At 42.0% G+C, this 26036-nt stretch overlaps 1 protein-coding gene across 1 annotated transcript in view; it reads left to right on the top strand.

The window, feature by feature from the left end:
- APOLTP (apolipoprotein lipid transfer particle homolog) overlaps window positions 1–26036 on the top strand; it is a 345964-nt gene that overhangs the window by 62547 nt on the left and 257381 nt on the right. The window contains exons 19-25 of the mRNA XM_088466926.1: window positions 3425–3587; window positions 5813–5899; window positions 6186–6320; window positions 10263–10382; window positions 18478–18570; window positions 21133–21350; window positions 25461–25654. Coding sequence (XP_088323052.1) covers window positions 3425–3587; window positions 5813–5899; window positions 6186–6320; window positions 10263–10382; window positions 18478–18570; window positions 21133–21350; window positions 25461–25654 — 1010 coding nt within the window. The remainder of the gene's footprint in view (window positions 1–3424; window positions 3588–5812; window positions 5900–6185; window positions 6321–10262; window positions 10383–18477; window positions 18571–21132; window positions 21351–25460; window positions 25655–26036) is intronic.

Below are 26036 nucleotides of genomic sequence, written 5' to 3'. Positions count from 1 at the left end.
TGACATTACGTATCTACAGAACCTCCTTCTTTGCCCTTCTCAAGAGATTATGATGGTTTGATACAGTGGCAAAGGCAGGATTTTGAAAGGGGTGTTTCCAAATCCTTGGTTACCGAAACAATGAAAAGACATCTAGCCATAAATAAAAAGATAGATAGATACAGCTTACACAGAATTTAGGACCAATACAGTAAAATATACCACTCAGCCTATGACGGGGTACACACACACTGACTGACACAGACACACACAAACCTCTATCACTTAGAAACATGAATGCAGCAAGCAAATAAATACAGCAAGCATGGTTTATTAAAGACCCCCCTCCCCCCAGTAGTGGTCCCCCCTTTGCAGTGCCCCCAGTAGTAGTCCCCCTTATGCAGTGGCTCCAGTAGTAGTCCCCCTTATGCAGTGGCCCCAGTAGCCCCCCTTATGCAGTGGTCCCAGTAGTACCCCTTATATAGTGCCCCCAGTAGTAGTGCCCCTTATATAGTGCCTCCAGTAGTGCCCCTTATGTAGTGTCCCCAGGAGTAGTCCCCCCAGTATTGCCCCTTATCTTGTTCCACCAGTATGAGTCCCCCAGTAGTGCTCCCAGTAGTAGTCCCCCCAGAAGTGCCCCTTATGTAGTGCCCCCAGTAGTAGTCCCCCTATTCAGTGCCCACAGAATGGGCCACCCCCCTATTCCGTGCCCCCAGTAGCGGCCCCCGCTATACAGTGCCCCCGGTAGTGCCCCCCCTATAGAGTGCCCCTAGTAGCGGCCACCCCCTCTATAAAGTGCCCCCAGTAGCACCCCCCATGTAGTGCCAGTGTCAGTGCCCCTTACATATACACACACACACACGAAAAAAAGCACATCTTACCCGAATTCCCGCTCATGCCACCGCTGTCCGCTCCTCCCAGCCTGCTCTGCACTATGGGAGAGACATCATGACGTCTCTCCATCACCCACTGCTGGGGGGAGTCAGAAAGCAGAGCTCATGATTGAGCTCCAGCAGGCTCCCTCCGTGGACGCAGCAGCCAATGAGAGTCTGTCTGACTCTCAGTGACTGCTAAAATAAACACACCGCCGCCGGGTAGCACGAGCGTACTACCCGGAGCCGGTGGCGGTGTGTTTGTTAGTGTGTAGTGCGCACGACACTCACTGCGGTCTACACTACACTTAGTGATTGGCAGGCGGGGGGGTTTCTGGGTACTCAGAAACCCCCCCTCCATGTGCGCCTGTGATATCCCTCCTCTCCTTTATTTCCTCCTTACCATACAAAACATGATAGATATTGATACTGGGACCTCATACATTCTGATATATATCGATTGGGTAGACACCTTACAATGACGTAGAGATGCAACAATACATCTCACCACCATACAGACTGCACAAACTGCCATACAGCGGTGCAATGTATCGTTACTTGCTGCATGTAACACCTTGTCGGCTGTGGCATCGTCCCATCTGATGTGCAGCACAGCAAATGGGACGATTCAATGAACCTCGGCCAGGAGCGACGAATTGGACATACACAATATATGATGATTACGATATATCGTTCGGATCCGCGTTGGAGTGATTGTATAGTGTGTACCCAGCTAAGACTAAAGATCCACACTACTGCAATTTTGTAATCTATCTTACAGGCTCCTCCAAAGGGTCTTTTCAGGTGCTGGACCACACCCTCAACTGTTTCCTCTCTTGTCTGGCTCCTCAGTCCTCCCAGCTCCTGAGTCCTGTGATTGTCCTCACTGCTGTGTTGTGATGGCATTGGTTCTCATCTGTGGCACTTTAGTATGTCAGACTCCTTTTATATCTGCCGGGCAGCCTCTATGACCCATAGTCTGGGGGAAAAAAAGTGAGATGATCCACATTGGGGATCTATCTGGTACCCTGAGACCCATCTTACAGATCCCACCAGTGATGATGATCCAACATAAGCTGCTTCTGATTCTCAGTGTGACTGCATATGACTCGGCCCCTTGTATGCATACAACCGTACCCGCCGGATAGCGGATCTGACTGTCATAGTAGAGTAGTTTTGCTTTGCAATCTTCTAGATCAATACAATTACAGTTTAAGAATGTAGAACATGACGATATTACCAACTTTATGACTATGTTTGTAATGCCCTCTTAAATTGAACAAAGTTACTTTCCTGGCTTATTTCTTCAAGCAAGTTTGCGGTTGTGGGAATTCTTCCTATTACATATGTGCTGCGTATCCCCACAATGAGCATGCATTTGCACCTTCTTACATTTGAATTTGTGCATTCCAGAGCATAGAAAGGGGCTGCATTTATGGATGAAATTGAGTGTTCACGACAGATATCGGATATATCTGCTGCAAACCCTTCATAGTATATATGGGGGATGCTTAATATTTGCCCACTAAAAATGTCTGTTTTCTGGGAATATCCCACAAATATTTAATGATAAATAGGCCCCATAGTACTTGCTTCTATTAAACAAATGAAAATCACTATTGCACTTGTGATTTACTTTTGAGTGCACTGCAGATAAAATACAATAGCTAATTATCATTTAAATGAAGTGCTGCTTTTAATTGCACTTATTAACCAGAAGGTTTTTATAGTTAAAAATAAATCTGCTCTTTGTTCTGCCACTGCTGACTCAATTTACAGTTTAAATGAACTTCTTTAAGTGTCTTTGAGAAAATATTCTTAAAAACCTTTCAGCAAATTGGCTATGCTTCCTGCTGTGTCATCATTTTTATGATCGTAATATTTATACAATCTATATGTGTATTAAAAAAGTATTTCACGTTTACTTTGGTTCCATAAAACAATCTTAATATTAGGTCTCCTGGACCCAACCAAAATAAAGGACTATAACAAAACATAAATCTTTCGTACAGTACTGTCGCTAACAAACTGCCTGTTTACATTGGTCCCCAGCTAATCCTTTTATATCCTGCACATCCACTGTTTTACTAATGGAAAAGGTCAGATCTGTGCCATCTCAGTACAAATAACAGCAAGCTCTTTCCCATGTTAATCAATCATGTGGATTTACTTTGATTTCTGGGTACATAATATTAAAGGAGAATTCATGAATGGGTTAATGTGCGTTTTTAAATAGTTTGTGTGGTTTAATTACAGATGTATTGGGTAATACTGTAAATATAGGAGATCATGAGGTAATAAATACAAATTTAGGAGGTATAAGTAAAGTCGTATGAGTTATAAGCAAGTATGTATGATGAGATATGTGTATGATGCATGAATATAAGTATTAATAGAAGTGTATGAGTTATCAATACATGTGTTAATAAAATAGTATGCTGAATAAGCTAAGGTATATGAGATATCAATAGAGGTGTATGAAATAACAATACAGATGTGTATAAGGTATATTCTTATGTGCAGTCACTTTTGAACCAAGCGCATCTCAGTAGATTTAATTTTTTTTTCTTCAGGCATCCATTTAAGTTCCCCATCCCGCAGAGTGTCCTTCTCCAGGAGACATTCACAGTAGATAAGCGAAAAAGACATTATATTCTGGAAACGAAGTTGGTGTTAGACCAGAAAGAAGAATGCGTCCAGACCGTTGTTCTTGGATACCAAACAGATAATCCTTATGTGAGTAAAATAACTTGAAACAAGCTGTCTAAAGAAGAACAACATTTTCTAAGCTGGTCTGCAAAATATTCTCCTTGCTCTGCATTTATTCATGAAATGTATGTTTTGTCAGTACAATTTGACTTTAGGTGTTCCCAGCACCACTGCAAATACACCACACAATTAAATGAATGGATCCTAGTTACAAGTACAACAGCTCTATTCATAGGGAATTATTAATTTAGGTGTCAATTAGGCGCAGTAATTTCTCCATTAGGCCCGGACTCTAGTTGTCCAAATGCTCCCAGAGGTATGCTCCACAAGCTGCCAGTAGTGGCACATATGCCCTCGGTGGTGCCTCGTCTCCATATGCCCCTAGTGTCTCTCCAATCCACCTCCATTCTCCCCTCCCTGGATTTTCTCTTATTGAAGCAGTATTCTGTAAAGTTCTGTCTTCTTCCTCTGTCTGCTACTCCACACTGGCTCTCTATATGACACTTATGGTGACATCATTGTCATGCTACTGGGATACTCTCTCACAGCGTCTTTGCTGCCAAGTGCAGTGTGGCCATATAGACACAGACACATTGCTGGTACCCCCCCCCCAGGATGTTACTAGAGGCAGTGTCTTTGTCCATATGGCAACACAGCCGACAGCCACAGGCCTCCTCTGGGTACAGGTGAATCACGCAGTGCACCTCCCGGATCTTGGCTCCCTAATCCGCTGCACTGCTGGAATGTGCCTAGAGACAGTCCTGGGTGCAGTGCTGCAGGGTGACAGGGACTGCAGAAAGAAATGTACCTACTGCTGAACATGACCCAGACAGCAATGGGCAAATCAGCTGGTATTATATATATTTAGATATATTATTTATTTTCTAAGAGACAACAATAACCGGCAGCGCCGTACAAAGGGGAAAAAGAGCATATATTACAAAGACATAAAGGACCAGTTGGTATAGTACTGGCATTGCTGGAGAGATGAGTAATTGGGAGAGAATAGGAGAAATATAGAAGGTCATTTAGCCAGCAGACAGGTGTGTGCACTATGGGAAATATAAAACAATGGGGATTACACAGAATTTAGGTTGGGAGAGTAGATAGGAGCTGCTGAAAACAGAAGTATCAGATGAAGCTGTGTGAGTAGTACTAACGATTGTGGGCCTGATTCAGAGCCGGACGCTATTTGCGGACGGTCGTTCCTAAAAAGGGGCCGGATATTTAAATTGAGCGCTCGCTCATTGCGGTTCGTTGACGCCTCTATGTCTGAGCGAGAGAACGAAAAATGCGCTCGCTATTTTGTAAAGACGCCCCTTTGCCGTTCGCATCACACGTCATCTCCGGAATTTATTTGATTAATCGGGTACATCGAAAGGCGTCTGAACTGCTCGCAGTGCTTGTTGTAGGTTTATCCTGCCGCAATCACTGCGAGCAGTTCAGGCTAAAAGACAACCAAGTGACGTGGTCGATGACGCTCCTTTACTAATTATGCACACCCATTAAACGCCCTTTTTACCGTTAGGCACGCCTGCGTTCGGATCTCCACTCCCCCGTTTTCAAGCACCTTCCCTTGTTACCACCCACAAATGGTACATCCTGTCACTCAAATTAGCAGCCCCTCTCTGTTTTGCGAGCGCTCGATTTCCGACCGCAATGACTGGTTTGCGCATGTGCATTACGACCCATACGCATGCGCAGTTGTGCGAACATCGCTCAGAGCGAACGAGCGGCCGCTTACGAGCGGCTCTGAATCAGGCCCAGTGACTGAACATGAAAAACATTGGAATTGAGTCAATATGCATTCTCTCAGAAAATGATTCGCAATTGTTTAAATGTTAGACCTACACATAATTGAATCGCCCCCGTAAACTTTAAATTCAGCAAAATGAAACTTTATAAATACAGCACCGATTAAATGGTCAAACAGAAGCAGAAATCATCTCTGCAAAATGACCTGTTTCTCCATAGAGTATGCTTAGTCATTTTGCTGCACCTCTGCTCATCTCTACATCTGTCTGTATAGAAACATTGCAGACATTAATGTTGCGAAAGAACGGTTTATACGCACTGCAAAGCATGCATTTACATCTTGGAGGTTATTTACTAAATGCCAGGTTTTTTATTTATCTCTGCTTTAAATCCTGCGTCAATAATGCTGTTTAGTGAATAAAGCTCTATATGTGCTTAGTATAGGAACCATGGCCATTTTTGTCTTCTGTGCTATGTCAATCTGTAATGTCTTCCAGATCTGTGCTGGCCTAAAACATCCCTTCAAGCACAGAACTTTCCCCAGTAACATTGAAGCCTGCGCCTCCACCAGAAAACATCTCTCTGTAAGTTGCAGCTGTTATGCGATGATTTCATTTCTTTAAACAAAGTTGGATCATTTAAAATAAAAATAAAAGATTTCTGTATTTCATCACAGAAAATGATTCACAATTGTTCTGTTTAAAGAATTGTTAAATATTTATGTTAGCATAAGGCCTTTTTTTGCTGTTTTACTTTGCAAACTTATTGTTTAGCAGTCGCCTACCCTGATTTAATACATATCACTGACACCTTCAGTAAAAGTCATCAATAAACCTGTGAATTGTTGCTCTGTATCCTGTACCTCAACAGGGTAAACATGAAGCTGGAGCTACCATTAAAGTTAACAAGAAAGATATATTTAGTCTCACAGGGAAATTTGAGAATAAATCTAAGAAAAAAGAATTGTGGCAAGCTCTGCAAATGGATATGACTCATGTTTTCCAGGTAATAACACTTGGCATTTGTTCAGACAGAAACAGATTACAGCTGTTGGTCTTTTTTAATTTACATGTATTTTAACTATTGTTTAATGTAGGGGTTTTCAACTCCAGACCTCAAGTACCTCCAGGTCATGCTTTCAGGATTTCTTTAATCATGCACAGGTTTGTTCATGTATTTGCTTGGTCAGTAATTATCCCAACCGTTTCCACAGACAGAAATCCTTAAAACATGACCTGTAGGATTTACTTGAGGACTGAAATTGAAAGCCGTGGTTTAGTGGGACAATGTAGCTATAAATAATAATAATCACTAGATTTATATTATTATTTTGAGTTCTTATTCACTGCTACCTAATGTATAAGTGTATCTTTTCAGTATAAATGTGTTTTATCTTCTACAAATCTGAATTCTTATAGAGTAGTGATTTTATTTTATACTGGAGGTTACCTCAATGTCGCCATAATAAATCCAATGTCCACCATATAACTCTAATTTGTGACACAAATAGGCATAGGGGCCAATTTATTAAGCTTATTGACTATGTAAATCATGCCGAGACTGTAGTTAATGTATGATTTTTTATTGCACCTATTTGTCATATGTCTTGCATTAATGACAGCAAGGGAAGTACAGATGTGTCCTCGCTCATCTTTCCCGTTGGTGCGGCAAACTTGCGCACGCATCGTGGCATGAGATTTGCCACGCATGCGGCAGCCATGCAATCGGAATCAGTAATCAGTATGTAATGCTGTTTAGCCGCCAGATCAAATACTGACATCGACAGCCCAGCGGATCGAAATCCCGACTGCAGCAGGTAAGTACCCTAACCCTCCCTTAGTGGTGCCTAACCCTAACCTCCCCCTAGTGCCTAACCCTAACCTCTACCCGTTAGTGCTTAAACCTAACCCCCCCTTCCCGCACCCCCTAAACCTAATCCTCTCCGGGGGGGGTGTCTAACCATAACCTCCCCCTAGTGGTGCCTAGCCCTTCACAACCCCAGTCCCTACCATAACCCTAACCCTAAGTCCCCCCGGGGGTCTCTAAACCTAACCCTCCCCTCCGCGGCTAAACGCTAAAACACACGGCTTACCTTAGTTCGGTAAGCCGTGTGTCGGGATTTTGTAGTGGGGCTAATGATAGGCATCAGGATTTCAACGCCTATCTTTAATCCCATGTGGAAATGTCTGTGTTGGGATATCGTTGGGCAGGATAGCGCCTGCCGGTATCCTGACTGCATCCCATGCAATCCTATGGATCACAGGAGCGAAAAAGACACGGCCATCCAGGGGCATGCGACTCGCGGCAAGTCGCAGCGGCGGCAAAGATGAGCGAGGACACATCTGTATTTACTAAAGTGCGGGTTTATAGAAGTTGAGGTGTTGGCCATTGCATCCAAACAGATTCTACTTATGATGTATCTAGCACCTTCTAGTAGATACTAGCTAGAGTCTGATTGGTTGTTATGGGCAACACCTTTGCCCATTCTATAAGCCTACACTTTAGTAAATATACCCCTAATTGTGCTATCTATCAAGCTCTGAAAACCTAATATTTTCTGAGCTTATCTCCGATAGATAACCTCATCTTCAGATGGCTCTAGCAGGCTGTTTCCATTGGAGAGAGCTATTGGTGCAGTCTTCGTGATGGCCCCCTCCTCTCAGTCTGGCAGCCGGCACCGCACTGATAGACTCTGGGCACTAGAATATGCCCAGAGTCTATAGCGCACGCGTAGATCACCGGGACGGACATTTTCCCAGTACTGCGCATGTGCAAAACGATGGGAAAATGGCCGCGATGGCCATTTTCCAGGCATTTTTACAGCGCTGACGTGGGACTCCGGAGAGGTAAGATTTATGGGTGCAAGGTGTGCCCGTGTGCACCGCACACCCTGCACCCATTATAAATATGACAGTCTCTTGCGCATGTACAGGAACACTGGCAGTACAGAACCAGACAGTATAAGCTTTCCCCGTTGCAATTAGTAGCAAAGGTACAGGTGTTTGCATGTACATCGAGCATCTATCCTGTCATGAATAAATTGATAAATAGCCCCGAAAAAAACTACTGCTTAAGTTATCACCCCAATGTGCGGCGATAAGGAATGGTACTTTCAGAGCCCCACTTCTGTCAATGATACATTGTTCCCTTAGGGCTGATTCTGAGTCACATGCTGCTACGACTGTTTTAGCGTCTTTTCCCGTAGTCGCGTTTATGACTTCATGCTAATGCTAGTAACAGCCCTTCCCATGGTGTATGAGCGTTTGTCTGACTGTGTGAGGACTGCCCACTCTGTGCATCTTTAGACGTTACCATAGGACGCACCATCAAAACATGCACCTGCCCTATACCAGGTAAAGAATCTCTGGCAGAGTATGGCCTCCAATGTAAGTGAGTAAGCACCTGAGTTTGCAACTAGTTATGTAACACTCCCACGACACTCCCGTAACATATGCATCAGACAGTGCATCTCCATGTGTCTAAATAGCCCCCTTCCATTCACCAGCCAGGACCGCCTAGCACATATCCAATACATTTCTGAGATTGTGCTACTGCGCCTCTGTGTGCACATACACTGTGGGACGCAAGCGCTGTGCAGTCTTCTAGTGACTTAGATGCATGCACATTTGAAAAACATCAACCATTTGCACAAATATTGGCATTGTATGCAACTCAGAACCAGGCACTTTGGGCCTCATTCAGAGGCGGTCGTTAGATGCAAGCGGTCGCTCTCAATCAGGGCGGCCGCTTGCATCCTGAACGGCCGCCTCCTTGTCGATCGTTAAGCTGTGGGTTAACACCCACAGCTCTAACGACCGACATGGGTGATGGTCGCGATGGTCAAGACCATCGCGACCATCGGGGCTTATGACCAGACCCTAGGGTAGGGTCTGGGCACTCGTAAGCCCCAGGGAGCTTCCTGCTCTGTCGTTTGGGGCCTGCTTCCTTGCCATTTGGGGCCGCCCCCAAACAGCAAGCGTTCCGACTGGAACGCCCCTGTTTGGCCGGGCACGCCCCCGGCCCGCCCAGCAAACGGGGTGAGCTGTCACTCAACATCGACAGCTCGCCCGTCTGCTACGAGACCCCCTAAAGACGGAGCGCCCGTCGTTAGCCGGATCTCGCGCATTCCGGCTCCGTCGTGCGCATGCACTGTGGGGCAGCATCGAGTCTCAGCGCTCACAACCGACTCTGAATGAGCTCCTTAGTGTCTACCATGTTGTTTCAATGATTTGCCAAAATAAACATTTGCCATTGAAAGCAAGGGACTGTACTGCCCATTTAGTTATCTCAAACTACAGCATGGCCAATATGGTTATCTTGTAACTTGGTGCATCCAATATTAAACAAAATATTGGAGCAACATTGTTTTATATTGTTCCAATACGGTAGTCAGTGTAGTATAATGGACCTAATACTGAGGTGGAAGTAAATGAGGCTTATGTTGCTCCAAGGATACCTGCACAGAAAAAATTACCATATTTGCCCATACAATATGCAGTATTGTACAACTCTCCAGAGGCAGCTGGTGTGCAACTCCTATAGTCATCATTGTCAGTGCGGACTATACTAGGTGCAAAAGATACGCCTGGAAACAAATGTCTCATGTATACCTCCGACTCTGCGTAGCCTGCAGCTGCATTGGCACACTGTCACTGAACTTTGCCTATGTAGGAATGCCATATTACAACCCAGATTCCCCTCTTCGGAAGAAGGAATAGATGTAATCAAAATGTATGTGACTCAGCAACACGTTACATGCGTCTGCTCAATTCCAGAGCAAGCGCAGTGCGAACAAATGCAAGGTACACTCTGTGAACGATCAGCATCAGACCCTTTATGTTCATCATTATTACTTTTAAATTTTAATACCATGTATTTATATCATGCCAGCATATTACTCAGAGCTGCCCATTACAAAATGAGTGTTTGTTCTATTTTTCATAACAGTTACGGTTCCCACGTGCTCTAAGGTTTGATGGTGAGATTTTCTCAAGGGGAAACAAACAAAATGGCTTTGATCACGGTATACATGGAAAACTCATTATCAATACAGACAATACTATTCAGGTATAACCTACTATTATTATGTTTTAGGCATAATGTGTTACCATATAACAATAAGGTACCAACGCTCACTTTTATAAAAATCATTCGATATATCATAATAAACAATAAAGTGCATTTATTAAAAGTGTTCTGATTCTGAAGTGTAAAAATATAACAAAGCAGAAACCTTTTTTAATTGTCTCTAATATATATTCACAGAAAAAATCTTAAACAACAAAGACATTACTTGAAGCATTTCCTCTTTTTCCCCTAGCCAGAGATACGTTATTTACACGGACTAATTGAATATAGCCCATTGTATGTTAGTATTAAACATTATAACTAGGACTTATATACATTAGTAAAAAGCTGAACTACTGGTTGTGCTTCATTTGTGTTAATTGATGTTGCATGTTTGACAATTACAACTTTAGACAAGCATGCTGTAATTGAACCTGATCCATGGAGCACGTACAGTATATTTATATTATTATAGAGTAGTGCCAAATTTAACTTTAGTCATGTCTGGCAAATTATACCCCATCTTTTTAGTGTGTTAAATACACTTTCTAACTGGAATGTTTGCCACCAGTGATTTAATAACAGGATTTTTGGTACTTGCCTTAAATCTGTTTCTGCAAATCCATCCGGGGTTCACTGCTATCATGGGAATTAGGAGATGGCCCTATAAGGTTATCCACATTCTTTGAGGGCTGAAGCACCTCCCCTCACTAACCCTGACTCAGTTTCAAGTTACAAAGCTCGAAAAAAAGCGAGATAAAGAAAAACATATGGAAGCACAACAGTTTATCGATAAACTAACTAGAGGTTCTGCACTAGAGAGGGAGCACAGTGTTCCCCAGATGGATCTGAAGAAATGTATTTATCAGTAAGTACCAAATATTCTCTTTTCTTATTTATTCTATTCTTATTTATTCTATCCTACCATGGGGACCCTCCAAAGTGCCAGGGGAGGGAATGCTCAGGATTAGCTGGACTAAAAACTTTACGTTCAAAGCTAGCATCTCTTGGATGCAAAAACATAAAAATACGAAAACTTGGTGAGATAGAGCAACAAGTAGCTGCCGGACACAGTTTGCAGGCAGAGACGCTGTGACACGCAACAGATCTAGTTGAATGACCATCCGTCCTGAGCCAGAATAAGCCCATTGTGAACCTCTCTTCTACACATCATATTATTTCTTGATTTAGTTGAAAACTAGAGACTGTACTTTAGGCTGAAATTATGGAATTGTATGTCCTACCCTATCACTATGAACAATGAGATAAAGAGACCTGCACAATAGAGCCCCAAGTTCCGAGACCTGTTGATTGGAAGCGATATCCAAAAGGAACCTTAAATGTGGCAAATTTGAAAAAACAGTGCAAATGGTCACTCTCTGTGGGAGGAGGGAACAAAATTAAGGTTTTCCGGTGGTGTGGGAGGGTTATATGGAGGCTTGATGTGCAACACACCCTTCAAAAAGTCTGAATTTGTGGAATTAAAGGGTCTATCTTTCAAATACAACCTGTGAGATGACAGTTGGGAGCTGATTGGCTGGCACCTTATCACTTTCCTATCACTTTTCACTCTGTCTCCTAACACTGCTTAGTAAATAGACCCCTCAAACTAGTTTCCTCTGAAAATAAACTGACAAAGCTGATATCTGTACATATGATATCAGCTTTGACTGAGTTGAAGCCCACAATCCAATCCAGACTGAAGAAAAGAAAGTATATCCTAAATGAAGAGATGTGAAAATTGGAAAGTTCACACCACACCGCAACATATAGGCTTCCAAACTCTCTGGTAGTTAAGTGCATATTCTGTTTTTCTATAACATTCACAATACTCAGTCATTGTCAGAGGTGGCACCAGCTGTTGGGCAGACAGCTTTTTGGGCTACTGCTGGCCTGCCATTGTTGTCGGGAGAGGAGAAGAGGTCTGGCAAAGGAGTGCGACCATTCATGAAAGGGTGACCACTGGAATATTGAGGCAGCTGCAGAAGCGCTTAAGATCACCAGTTTCTTTAAGGATGGCAGAACTACCATTATGGACCACTTGGAGACATCAGGGGAAAACCTTAGTGGTACTTGATGTTACCTTTCCGCAAGTCATTCATTTAGGGATGAAGTAACTTTTTTTGTTGTAAGGTGTGCCATGACAAGTCCTGGTAAATATCACCAAAATTACCATTAAAGTCAATGCCCTGCAAGAACAAAACTTTAAACATAATAGCCTCCTTATTTGCAAAGTAAAGAAGTCTGCATAAAATATCCTAAAAGCATTGTTGGGAGACTCTCAAGGCCTCAGGGCATTATCAAATAGGATAGTGATCTTGAACACTGCTTAATACTTTGCTAAATTTCTTAGGGCCTTATGCAGAGATTTAGGTAAATTCAATATTTACATATTCAGTGGCGATAGGGAGAGAGTGAGTCCAGAGGAAACACAGAAGTCCAGAGAAGGAAAAAAAAATAATCACAGGAGCTAGAGATCAGCAGGTAGATAGTCACTCAGAAGACAATGCTTGTATCTCCTTCAAGGTTGTGCTACAGTGAAAACGTGTCCTAGAGGTAGGGAGAGGTAGCAGGAAACAATAGGACAGATATCTGATACTAATAGGTGGTGTTGCTGAGGACAGAGAAGCTGGACAAAGGACACAGCTGGAGACAATCACAGGGGTCAGAGGCTACAGGATCACCTTTGTAACGCTGGGTGATGTATCGTAGGACCCGGGTGGAGAGAAACTCAGCTAAAAGAGCCTGACAATTCAGAAGCAGGATCAGGAAAGTCGACTGTAGACAGCAGTGGCAGGCAAGCTGACAGCCAGTAAATAGCAGATGAAGCATGTTACAGTTGAGGCCCTCACATCCATAGGACCTCTATGACTCAAGCATGTGGCTTCAAGCCTAATGAGGCCTGACCCACCGAATTCAAATTTGGCCAACAGAGGGGCTCCCAGACAGGCAGTGGCCAGCACCAGCATAGAGGATGCAGATCCAAGAGACCAGATAAGGTCAGTTGATTGGAGTGGACTAGGATGGTCCACCATAACTCATGTCCGTGGCTCCTTCAGCAGGGTAGGCCAGGCCATGTGTTAAACAGATGGCTGTAAAGTCAGGGGAGAATTGAGCCACAAGTAGTGCCCAACAGGACGTGAGGAGTAGAAGGAAAAGTGGCAAAAACACTAAAAGTGCCAGCAGCAGGAACTTAAAAGAACCTGTTCACCTCTGATGATAGCTAGGCCTTACCAGTATTCTAACTTGTAACATTGTCTACCTCATTGAGATTCCCTTGGCTCTCAAGATTTTTGCTTGAAAAGCCATGCTGTTGAAACCAAACAAGGAAGGTTCTTTCAAAAGGGATGAACAGAGAGCAGGTTTTTCCACAGAGGAAGACTCCAACCTGGACCTTCAGTCATGATGATTATGTCAAGTACCAAGTTCTTCTTGGCTAATTTGGAGAGACAAGAATTATCTGAACAATAAAAACGTGGGGTCAAATGTAATAGGGTGAGAGTTTAGAAAATGTGAGAGAAAACCATCACATTTTTAAACTCAGCTAATGTAATAAAGTCACAGAACATGTAAACTTGCATGTTTTTCAGTCTCAAAAAACTCTCAAGATTTAAACTCTCATCCAATTGTTTCCTGTTCCAAAAATAAAACTCGATCAATGTATTAGTGTGAGTGTTTTACTGCTAAACTCTCACATTTTCTAAACTCTCATCCTATTACATTTGGCCCTTGGCCTTTTTTAGGAAAAAAGATAGCATTGGAATTCGGAGGAAAAGATAAATCAACCTGAATTCCCACATGGCGTCTACAAGAGGTGCCAGAGTCTTTATACCTGGACCAGAACGTGACCATTTTGTTGTGGTGTCAGGAAGCCATCACATTGATTTCTGGATGACCGCATTGTTCCACTAGCAAACTGAATACCTCTGTATGTAGAGACAATTCACCTGGGGAAATTGCATAGTAGCTAAAGTCTGCCTCCCAACTCTTCACTCCCAGAATTTTCCACTCCTTGACTTGGGCGAGCAATTTATAAACCCTGCAAGACAGTCAGTGATTGGACAAGGTCACCTGCCATCTGTGTGTATGGCTGCCACCACCAGACTCAGTTTCAAGTATCCAAGTTACTGCACTTACTCCGCTCCTTACATGTATGAGAGGAGTGGAGAATAATTTAGAGCATTTTAATTCCAGCATTATTAATCACCACCCAAACTTAAAATGCCCGGCTCTACCCGTTGTAGTCACTAGGCAGCATCCTAGTGAATTCTGTAGATCAGATTTCAGCAGAAACTCTTAGTACATCTGAGGGGCTAGAGAGACTCAGACTTGGGTGGTGCTGTTTTTGCGCAAACGACCCCCATCACTATATATAACTGCTGTTTTAGCCTATCTATGTTAATAAAATGAATAAGAAAATAAAAAAATGATATGCCATAAGCAGAACTGTGCTGCAGCTCCTTAGAGTCCTGCACGCTCCTTCGGACACTTAACTGAAACTGATGAAGGGAGGAGCTTTAGCCCTAAAAGAATGCGGTTAACCTTTTAAGTGACAGCACCTCAGCCCTCAACTCAACCCCATTGTAACAGTGGGCCTGATTCAGAGCTGCTCACTAGATGCGATCGCTCGCATGATGTGTATGCAAATTGCATAGGCAGTGTTACTGCACAACAATGCATTAACACGCCCAGTATTTCTTAGAGAGCGATCACATAGTGTATGTAGACACCCACTGGCCTGTTTTAAGATGCCCACTTTTTCACGTCATGTCCAGGAAGTGTATGCAACCATCGGCACATCGGATGCTATTGCAGCGCTTGAGGTTAACCATACCATACCGCAAGCACTGCGAGCACTTCAGTGTAAGAACAAGCCAGGTGACGTGCACTATGATGCTGTCTTATAATTATGCACATCTCTAAAACGCCATTGAGATGCTCAGGCACGCCTGTGTTTGCACCTCCACCCCCCCGTTTTTAATGGTCAGCCCCAGTTATCACCTACAAACAGCTTCCCCTGTCACTCACTCTGCTGGGCTGTCTATGCACAGCGAGCGAATGCATTGTGATCTTTCACTAAGGTATGCACATACGCATGCACACAATGCATACACACTGCATACCATCGGCAGCAGCGAGAGTATGCATCTTAGTGAGCGGTTCTTAATGAGCTCCTGTGTCCCCAAATTTGATGATGGAGAATATTGAACTCAAGGTCTAGTCCTTACCTACAACATCCCCTATTCCCCATAGAGCTATATAGGCTCACTGGTAATATTGTCCACAAATCTTGTGCAATAGTATAGGTTTATTTTGCTAAGCTGGTGTGTACAAAGAATATACTGAAAACTAGTAGCCTTAAACAGACAGAGCAGATACCAGATGACAAATGTTAAAAGGACATACAATACCTTGCAAAAGTGTTCACACCCCGTTGAATTTTTCATGATTTGTTGCCTCACAACCTGGAATTAAAATGTGCATAATTTCATTCACAGAACATGCCTACACTTGTGAAGTTGTGTTTTTTTTATATTGTGAATCAAACAACATTTAGGACAACATAACAGAAAACTTTAACGTGCAGAACTATTCACCCCCCTAAAGTCAGTACTTTGTCGAGCCACCTTTTGCGGCAATTACAGCTGCAAGTCACTTTGGATAAGTCTCTATGAGCTTGCCACATCTTGCCCCTGGGATTTTTGCCCATTCCTCAAGGCAAAACTGCTCCAACTCATGTTGGATGGATTCCGCTTGTGAACAGCAATCTTCAAGTTTGACCACAGATTCTCAATTAGATTGAGATCTGGGCTTTAACTAGACCATTCCAACACATTTAAATGTTTCCCCTTAAACCACTCGAGTGTTGATTTAGCAGTATGCTTCAGGTCATTGTCCTGCTGGAAGGTGAACCTCCGTCCCAGTCTCAAATCACAGGCAGACTGAAACAGGTTTTTCTCAAGAATATCCCCGTATTTAGCAAGGTCTTTCTTTCCCTCGACCCGAATCAGTTTCCCAGTCCCTGCTGCTGAAACACATCCCCACAGCATGATGCTGCCACCACCATGTTTCTCTGTGGGGATGGTGTTCTTGGGGTGATGGGATGTGTTGGGTTTGCGCCAGACATAGTGTTTTCCTTGGTGGCTGAAAAGTAAAATTTTAGTCTCATCTGACCAGAGCACCTTCCTCCATACATTTGGAGAGTCGCCCACATGCCTTTTGGCAAACTCAAATCGTGTCTTCTTATTTTTATCACTAAGTAATGGCTTTTTTTTGGCCTCTCTTCCATAAAGCCCAGCTCTATGGAGTGTACGGCTTATTGTGGTCACATGCACAGATACACCAGTCTCTGCTGTTGAACTCTGCAGCTCCTTCAGGGTTACCTTTGGTCTCTGTGCTGCTGCTCTGATTAATGCCCTCCTTGCCCGGTCTGTGAGTTTTGGTGGGCAGCCCTCACTTGGCAGGTTTTTTGTGGTACCATGTTCTTTCCATTTGATGATGATGGATTTGATGGTGCTTCGGGGGATCATCAAAGATTTGGATATTTTTTTATAACCCAACCCAGAATTGTACTTCTCAACAACTTTGTCCCTGACTTGTTTGGAGAGCTCCTTGGTCTTCATGGTGTGATGCCTCTTGCTTAGGGGTGTTGCAGCCTCTGGAGCCTTTCAGAAAAGGTGTGTTTATACTGACAGATCATGTGACACTTAGATTTCACACAGGTGAACTTCATTTCACTAATTATGTGACTTCTGAATGTAATTGGTTGCACCATAACTTTTGAGGGGCTCCATAGCAAAGGGGTTGATTACATATGCACATGCCAATTTGCAGAATTTTATTTATAAAAATTCTTTTTTATATATTTTTTTCTCATTTCACTTCACCAAATTAGACTATTTTGTGCAGATCCATAACATAAAATTCAGATTAAAAAAATAAATAAATTACAGGTTGTAAAGTAACAAAAAAATGTAAAAAGCCAAGGGGGGTGAATACTTTTGCAAGGCACTGTAAAAGTCAGTATAGTAGTTGTAATCCAAAATAGTAGCAAACAGAAAACAGAATAGTAGAGGTTACAAACAGTGGTTAGAGCAAATGGTAGACAAGAAGAATCAATAAACAAGCTGAGGTCAGTGCAGGTGTCAGAAAAGGAATAAAAGGGGATCACAAACCATATTCAGGACAGGTGGCAGAGAAGGATGATCACAAACAAGCAGGGTCAGAAATCCAACAGACAACCAAACAAATACAGCACACATTTCCTAAAAATCAAATGCTATAACAGGAAATAAGAATGTGCCGCTGATGGCCTTATAAAGCCACTTGGAACCAATCACATTAAGTCAATTAAATCAGTCTGATCAGTAATGCTAAGCACCTGAGCATCAGTGAAGATAAGTAAGGTCGAATAAACAGTGGGAATGGGCTGAGTGGTAATGGAATGGTGGGATATGCCACTGTTTCTATTACAAACAATCTTCATAAGCCTGACACTAGCAAAGTGTATCTATCATCATACTGTATAAACAGTATACGTTTTATCTTCTTAGAGCAGACATATGCTTCCACAACATACTGTACATTCCTGCCCCCACCACATCACCATCTACCCAGTATTAGTTGGTTTGAACTCCACAGTTTGAAAAAGTGGGTAAATTACTTATAGTGTCTCTGCTATACATGACCCATTACTAAGTGATACAGATTCCTTGAATCATAATTTTTTGTCTAACACACACATGCACCAATATAAAGCCAAATTAAATTTACATTAACCAATTTGCTGTTCATTAATGTATTGGCAGCATTAATGAATCGTAGATGAGAAAATACAAATGTCTTGTATGTCTCATAAACAGTTAGCTGGACAAATCACATAGGCTTGGTTACTAAGGTTATTTCATTGTCAGATGCTTTCATTTACAGCCTTACATGGAATATATGACATATAATATAGCTAAAGCATAATGAAGCTACATATTTCTTCTATGTTGGATTTTCCCCAGCAGCAGGACATATAATACTGAAAATAAATGTTTTTCAATACTGTGTACTACAACAATAATGCATGAATATGTGCTTTCTCTTTCAGCTGCATGCGCAGTTTAACAGATCGCTAAATCAGATGTGGTTTTATTCTCACCTTACTCACCCATATCAGTGGAAGATCCCTCAGAATTTGAAGGTACAGTTTAAGTAGATTTAATTACTTTGCTGACTGAAGCCCTCATTCTACCACTGACACAAACTAACATATACCCTTCTAAGGGGGTACCCAATTAGCAGCGGTAAATGACCACGGCTAATTATCTCGCCCGGGGCTATCCCATTAGCCCAGAAGCTGGCACTTATCAGGGATTTTGTTTCGCCTGCCTTGGGCAGGCGAAAACCAAATCCTCGATAAGAAGGTGTTTTTCTCCTGATCGCGGCAAGTACATAGTTCGCGGATCCTATGTATTTTCATGAGAAAAACAGAAAATTTTTGGGCGTAATAAACGGGGTTTAATTGGATAGCACGATAAAAAAATCGGCGAAAAATACCCAAACATCTGCGAAAAAAAAAAAAGTTTTTTACGGTCAAAAATTTTGCGGAGCTAATTGGATGCCCCCCTTAGTGTAAATTCTGTACTAATACTGTTACTCTAATTGCTATTAAATCTACCAGCAGGAATCACAGGTGATCACCAGACAATAGCTACTACTGGTGAGCCACATAGTTTGGGGACTCCCGCTTTCAAATATGATAGCAGCAGTCACTATGGGGATGACAGGGCACATAGTGCCCTCACCCTCATATATACGGAAAACTTACAATTTCCATAACATGGGGTAACCAGGCAATAAGTACTAATGGGCACCAGCAATAGGGGATCCCTCTCTTTGTAAAATGGGTGCCCCTTAATTATTTGTAGCCAGGTTGGGGGAGATCTTCCACCATGCATGGACTACATTATTTTTGTCTAGTGCAGTGCATTCATGTCTGGTGCACATCGTGATCACCAGATATTAGCCTTTAGGTATTAGCCTTCTTTGTTTTAAAAAAAAACTCTGCCCTCACATACAGATGTAGCCACGCTCATCCATCCTGTGATGCGAGCGCATCACGGCATGGATGGCGCGACTAGTGTGCCCACGTCTATGGCATGCACAAGCATACGCCTGTGCCCGCCACAGACTGCAATGGGCGAAGGCCATAGACTGTGTATCAGCCAGCAAATTGAGGTTCCACTTACCTTGGTAACGCTTTTCCATGTTGGAAATGCCGTGATGAAAACACTCAACATGTTTGTCACTCACCACATCTATGTTGATCAATAAAAAGTCCAAGTGGTAGTCCAAGAAGTTAACCTTCAATGATATATTGCACCACTTGGCTTTGGCCATCTATTTATAATTCTCTGACCTGAGCGCAAGGTATATGCCAGTCAGCTTTTTACATATACAATAGAGTAGCTTTAATAGTATTATTACTATTATTATTATTATTAATAATAAGCATTATTTATAGGACGCCAGATGTGGTCCACAGCACCATACAAAGGGGTGTAAAGCACACCAAGCTTTACAATGTCTGTGGGTGCCATTTTAAATTTTCACTTGCAACCTGCCGGGAAGCGCTTTGTAAATAAAGCCCAGTATTTTAATGAAACAATCACTCAGGCGGCCAGGGATCACGCAGATGATCCGATGCTGCATCCTTGGATGCAGGTCAGATCATTCATGCATGCAGGAGGCATGACTTCTCCTGCTGAATTAACATAATTGCAAGGACGGAATTGCAAAGCTGCTTGCGTGCAGTTTTGCAATTCCGTCCACTACTGAATCACCCCCATAGTGCAGTCATAAAAAGTGCTCTCATATTGCATGTTATTCCTACATCACATGGGAGAAATTACACAGAGAAATGTTTCACACGACATCCTCAGAGATTCATTTCTCCCTTGTAACGTGAAGCTAATACTAGTATACAGTAACTTTCCTAGATTAAACATTTCTAGCATTCAAAGTGCCCATATGCTCCCACAATTTGGGCAATCATAGGTGTTCAGAGGAAGACAATTACAGAATATGATTATGATGGGGCAGCAGTTTCACCTGCGACCCCAGCTCATTATAGGCTGGAAAGAGTGACCCCACAATTGGCCCTGATTCAGTGGTGGATGTAGTGTTGTTGCCTCATGCAGTTGCCCGGGGCTGTAAGTCTGTGCTTGTGTATGACTCACACAGCGCATGTGTCCCGATTGTCACTGATCAGAGATGCAGTACAGATTCGGACGCAGTGTCTTTGGATTTTAGTGGGCGTACCTGGGAGAAAACAGAGGTGGCTAAACCGATGCTGGTGTGTCTCTGGGTGTCTTAGTTTTTAAAAAATTGGGAACGGCATTAGCATAAGATGCAGATACCACTGCTGCATAAGACACATCCATAGCCGCGTCTGTATCCAACTCAGAATCAGACCCATAATATACTATTGGTCCACATGGTCACACGCTGATAGCATCAGCTTATGCTTAGCATGTGTGCACAATCTGGGGGAAGGGCGACACTCTCATACCCTGATTCCCCTTTGTATTCATGCAGTATCAGCACCTGGGTCGAAGATTACTCTCAACACCCTGTAATGCCTATGGTTTTGTATCTTTTCACTTGAGTTTGATGTGTTTTATATGTTACATTCACTCAATTAATCAAAAATTCAAAATATTTTTATATTTTGCTGCAAATTTCCTTGTATTACTATATATAGATTCAAGCTTCAGGAAAAAGATATGGTTCAAATGGCACCAATGGGACATTTATAATCCATTATGGTGGCAAAGATGTGGTGTTCATGGAAATGGATGTAAACCATGAGAGCAGGAAAAACATCAGAATCATTGGTCTGAGTATGTCTATGCAGCAAGCTCTAACAGCTGATCTACAGTCGGCTTGTGTAAGAGTTATTGGCAAAGTCTTACCATCAAGGTAGGCTACTATCAGTAATGGCAATGTTAGCTTTACACCTGTATTGCATTTTGTAAGAAAAAAGGGCCTAATAACGGTGCTTAAGGTGTCAAAGAAGCCCTTCCTTATTATATATATATATATATATATATATAGTATATATATATATATATATATATATATATATATATATATATATATAGGAGATCCAAAGTTGAAATCTGGCACTCAGAAAATACAACTGCTTCTTACCCTGTTGCCCTCCGACAAAAAGTGCACGGTCAGTGCACCAATTACGACTCACCGATACCAGCAGCACTCAAGGGATTGAAATAAGAGACGACAGCATTTTCATCAGGACACAACAAGATACAAAAAAACACTAACCTTAAATAAGTGCTCCCCATCACCATATTGCAGTGTGCTTCCTCTCATTTTCCAGCTGGAGACACGCTGGTATGCGCATCTCAATGACATCACCAACGTGCATCCATGAACATGACAACAAAAAACTATAAAAAACACTGGTAAATGAACATAAACAAACAGCAGCAATACCACTAGTGCTAGTGCTATTACAAAAAATTAGCATAAAAACATATACATGGACAACATACATATAAACTTACTAACAGAGCTGCTGCCACGAGTTAATATACAGAACTCTGAAAAAAAATAATTGTACATACCAATGATATATGACGCGCACAATAGATACAGAGCACAAATATACATGTGCACAGCAACTACAATGTCCTAAACCTGGCAAATGTGTCATAACATAATTATGAAGATTTATAAAAAACAATGAAGCCCCAACGTTTCATTAAGACCCTTGGGACTCAAACTGTCTAAAAGAAAAATCCACCTAGCCTCTTTTTGAAGAAGAATCCTAGAGCTATTACCACCCCTCGTCAAGGGAGGAACATGATCAATGACCATGTGTCTCATAGCTGTCAGACAATGTCCTGCATTGGCAAAATGTCTTACCACAGGTTGTTCACCAGTTCCGGAGAGAATGGCAACACGGATAGATGATATGTGCATCGCCATCCTCTCCTTGTACTGTCGTTCAGTCTTCCCAACGTAATATTTACCACAAGGGCAAATCAATACTTTACCTGTGGGTATATGCTTACTGGGGTCATGATTAAACACCCATATTCTGCTAAACCGTTTAAATTCGTCACCATTTGAGTTGTATGACGAAGTATGTTGTTTACATATTGATTTGCTCTTGTGGTAAATATCCATTGACGAGGGGTGGTAATAGATCTAGGATTCTTTCTTCTTCAAAAAGAGGATTTTTCTTTTAGACAGTTTGGGCGGAATTCAATTGTATTCGCGGCCCGCATCTCTCGTCTAAAGTGACAGGAGATCGCGGGCCGCTATACAATTGTCCAAGATGTTTGCGCTGATCGCGCCCATAGAGGTCAAGTTTAGCCGTGTAAAGCAGCTTAACCCGACCAAAGTGCTGGGCGCGATTGCGAAAAGTGATGTTTGGGCGCCCAAACATGTCACTTTTCGCACATTTCAGCTCTCATCCCCCAGGGGCTGCGAGCTGAAATGTAGCGCTGGCAGCTCATCGTGCCCGACAGGAGCAAGAATTGAATAGCTCCGTCGGGCGCGATAGCGGCTATAAAGAATTGAATTCCGCCCTTTGAGTCCTAAGGGTCTTAATGAAACGTTGGGGCTTCATTGTTTTCTATAAATCTTCATAATTATGTCATGACACTTTGCCAGGTTTAGGACATTGTAGTTGCTGTGCACATGTATATTTGTGCTCTGTATCTATTATGCGCGTCATGCATCATTGGTATGTGTAATTATTTTTTCTCAGCGTCCTGTATATTGACTTGTGGCAGCAGCTCTGTTAATAGGTTTATAAACTTGATATGTATGTTGTCCATGTATATGTTTTTATGCAAACTTTTTGTAATAGCACTAGCCATTGACTAGTGGAATTGCTGCTATTTGTTTATGTGCATTTACTGTTTTTTTGTGTAGTTTTTTGCTGTCATGGTGATGAGTGCGCGTTGGTGATGTCATTGAGTTGCGCATACCAGCGTGTCTCCAGCCGGAAACTGAGAGGAAGCACGCGACAATATGGTAATGGGGAGCACTTATTTAATGTTAGTGTTTTTTTGTATCTTGCTGTCTCCTGATGAAAATGCTGTCACATTGAAACGTCGACTTGACTGAACTTTTGTGGCTGTCTTCTCTTTTTTCAATCCCTTGAATGCCGCTGGTATTGGTGTCTTTTACATATATACATATAGATATAAAAAACACCAATAACCCGGCACTCACACTTAGGGTAAGTATTACTTACTAAGGTGCCCTTCCAGAGTATGCGAACTCCAAATAACGATCCCACAGGACGGCACTCAGTAGACTTCCATCAGTAAAAAGGAATAATAAAGGACCTTTTTACTGATGGAAGTCTACTGAGTGCCGTCCTGTGGGATCGTTATATATATATATATATATATATACACACACACACACACACACACACACATTAGTCCTAATAGTGTAGTAGTTTAATCAATCAGACTACTGAAAGACTGCAGCTACCTTATATTATGAAAAGGAAGCGTAACCTGAAACTTGTTATATTTTGCTGTTATGCAGTATATGTGTATTAATGAATTAATTAATATATATATATATATATATATATATTATATATATATATATATATATAAAAAGGGGACAAGGACCAGCGCCTGATGCAGTAATTGATCACAACGTGAAGATATGTATATAAATGTTTAAATGCGCGTACCGTATATATGCTTGTATATTAAGCATATCACAAACACACCTTAGATCGCAGTCATAGGATCCCACAACTTATGTAGCCTTCAGCTTTTGTCTCTCCTCCCCACAATAACCAGGAATTCACCAACCGGACTAATGCAACCGTGCAAGCAGCTGGTTCTTGGAAAGTACATGAGCTTAAATAGCTTGGCTCCTGGAGCTGGGGGTCCACTGCTCTGCAATCAACTGCCCTCTGCGGGCTGGTGAGAGCCCAGTGAATGGTGCATGAGCTGTAATTGCAGAGGGTAATGTACAAATTGCATGGTTGTGAGATCCTATGACTGCGATCTAAGGAGTGTTTGTGATATGCTTAATATACAAGTATATATACGGTAAGCGCATATAAACATTTATATACATATCAGGCGCTAGTCCTTGTCCCCTTTTTTCTAAGATTCATCCGACCTACCAATCGACTCTTCCAAGGATAAAGCAGCCACCTGTCTGTGAAAGGAGCATAGTGTGACTTAACATTTAAAGGAGGAAATAGACTTCCTGAATCGTACTACTCTCCTGTGTGATTGAATAATTGACAGGGCAGCGCCATAGTTCTATTCTATTTTCTCCATATATATATATATATATATATATATATATAGATACAGTATATATATACATATATATATATATATGTATATATATATATATATATATATATATATATATAAATTTGTATTTTATTTCCTATTGGCAATATTCTGCGGCAGTTGCCCAATCTCTATTTGCACAATATGGGCCAGTTTCAGAGGTGGACTCAGTGTCGACACCGCATGCAAGCAGACGATGTTTTAAGTCTGTGCATGCATCCAATTCGCACTGCGTATGCGTCCCGATGGTTACCACTAGGAGAAACAGAACTAACTTGGACACATAGAGAGACAATTTCACTGGGCGTTCTTGGGAGGTAAAAAGGAAGTTGCTAGTCGCATGCATGTGTGTTGCCGCCAATGGCTACGTCTTTTGCCACGGTTGCACTGGCACTGTCGGCCATGTTCAGACAGACTTTCTATACCTCCTTAGGGTTGGTGCAGTGACCAATGGTGCATCATTGTGCACACAGCGGCCTATTAGTGCCGCGTTGGTGGGCGTATCAGTAGAAAGACGAATGGCAGTCACAGCTTAAATAGCGTGCACCTCTAAATCAGGCCCTATAAGTATATCATACAATATATCTGCCATCTCTGTTATATTTATTTCTAGACTGGTAATTATTTCACTTGTTTTCTGTATATGTTTTTGCTGTATTATATATCTCACAGTCAGCCACATAATAACAATATTCAATATGAATTTTTCTTTCTATGACAGAGTTTCCCTTATGTCTCAGCTTAATTATACGGACAAATTCTTATTAATTGACCTATCAGGATCAAAAGAGCAAAAAGTGGGTCTTGTATTGTCAGTTACCGGAAATCTTGTGCACAACATTGATAGGTTGGCTCTTATTCCGCATCAGATTTCAGCTGATGGATCTCTAAAGCATAAGAAGAACATTAATGAAGGTTAGTTCATTAGCTGTCCATCTTGTACAGTAAATATTCAATGTTATATACTGTAGCTATAGGTAATGAAAATAATTAGCCACCCACATAACCTCCATAATCTATTATACCCACTTACATGACTTCATCATTACACAGTTCACACAAAACTTACATATGTTCTCTTTCTACACTCACACAACCCACTGACCCCGGGTCAACATTGCTGTGTGACTGGATCATAAAGCCCACCAAAAACATTTTAGCTTTGCAATCTGTCTGGACCATTTGCAATATGTAGCACTTATCCTTGTGTGTCATATGCCTATTTCCTTATAGACTGTAAGCTTGTGAGCAGGGCCCTCCTACCTAAACTTTGTCTGTCTGTTATTACCCAGTCTTG

Source organism: Taudactylus pleione, unplaced genomic scaffold (assembly GCF_031769625.1).
Source record: "Taudactylus pleione unplaced genomic scaffold, aTauple2 ptg000066l, whole genome shotgun sequence".
Lineage (NCBI taxonomy): Eukaryota > Metazoa > Chordata > Amphibia > Anura > Myobatrachidae > Taudactylus > Taudactylus pleione.
This window is presented reverse-complemented; position numbering and strand designations above follow the sequence as displayed.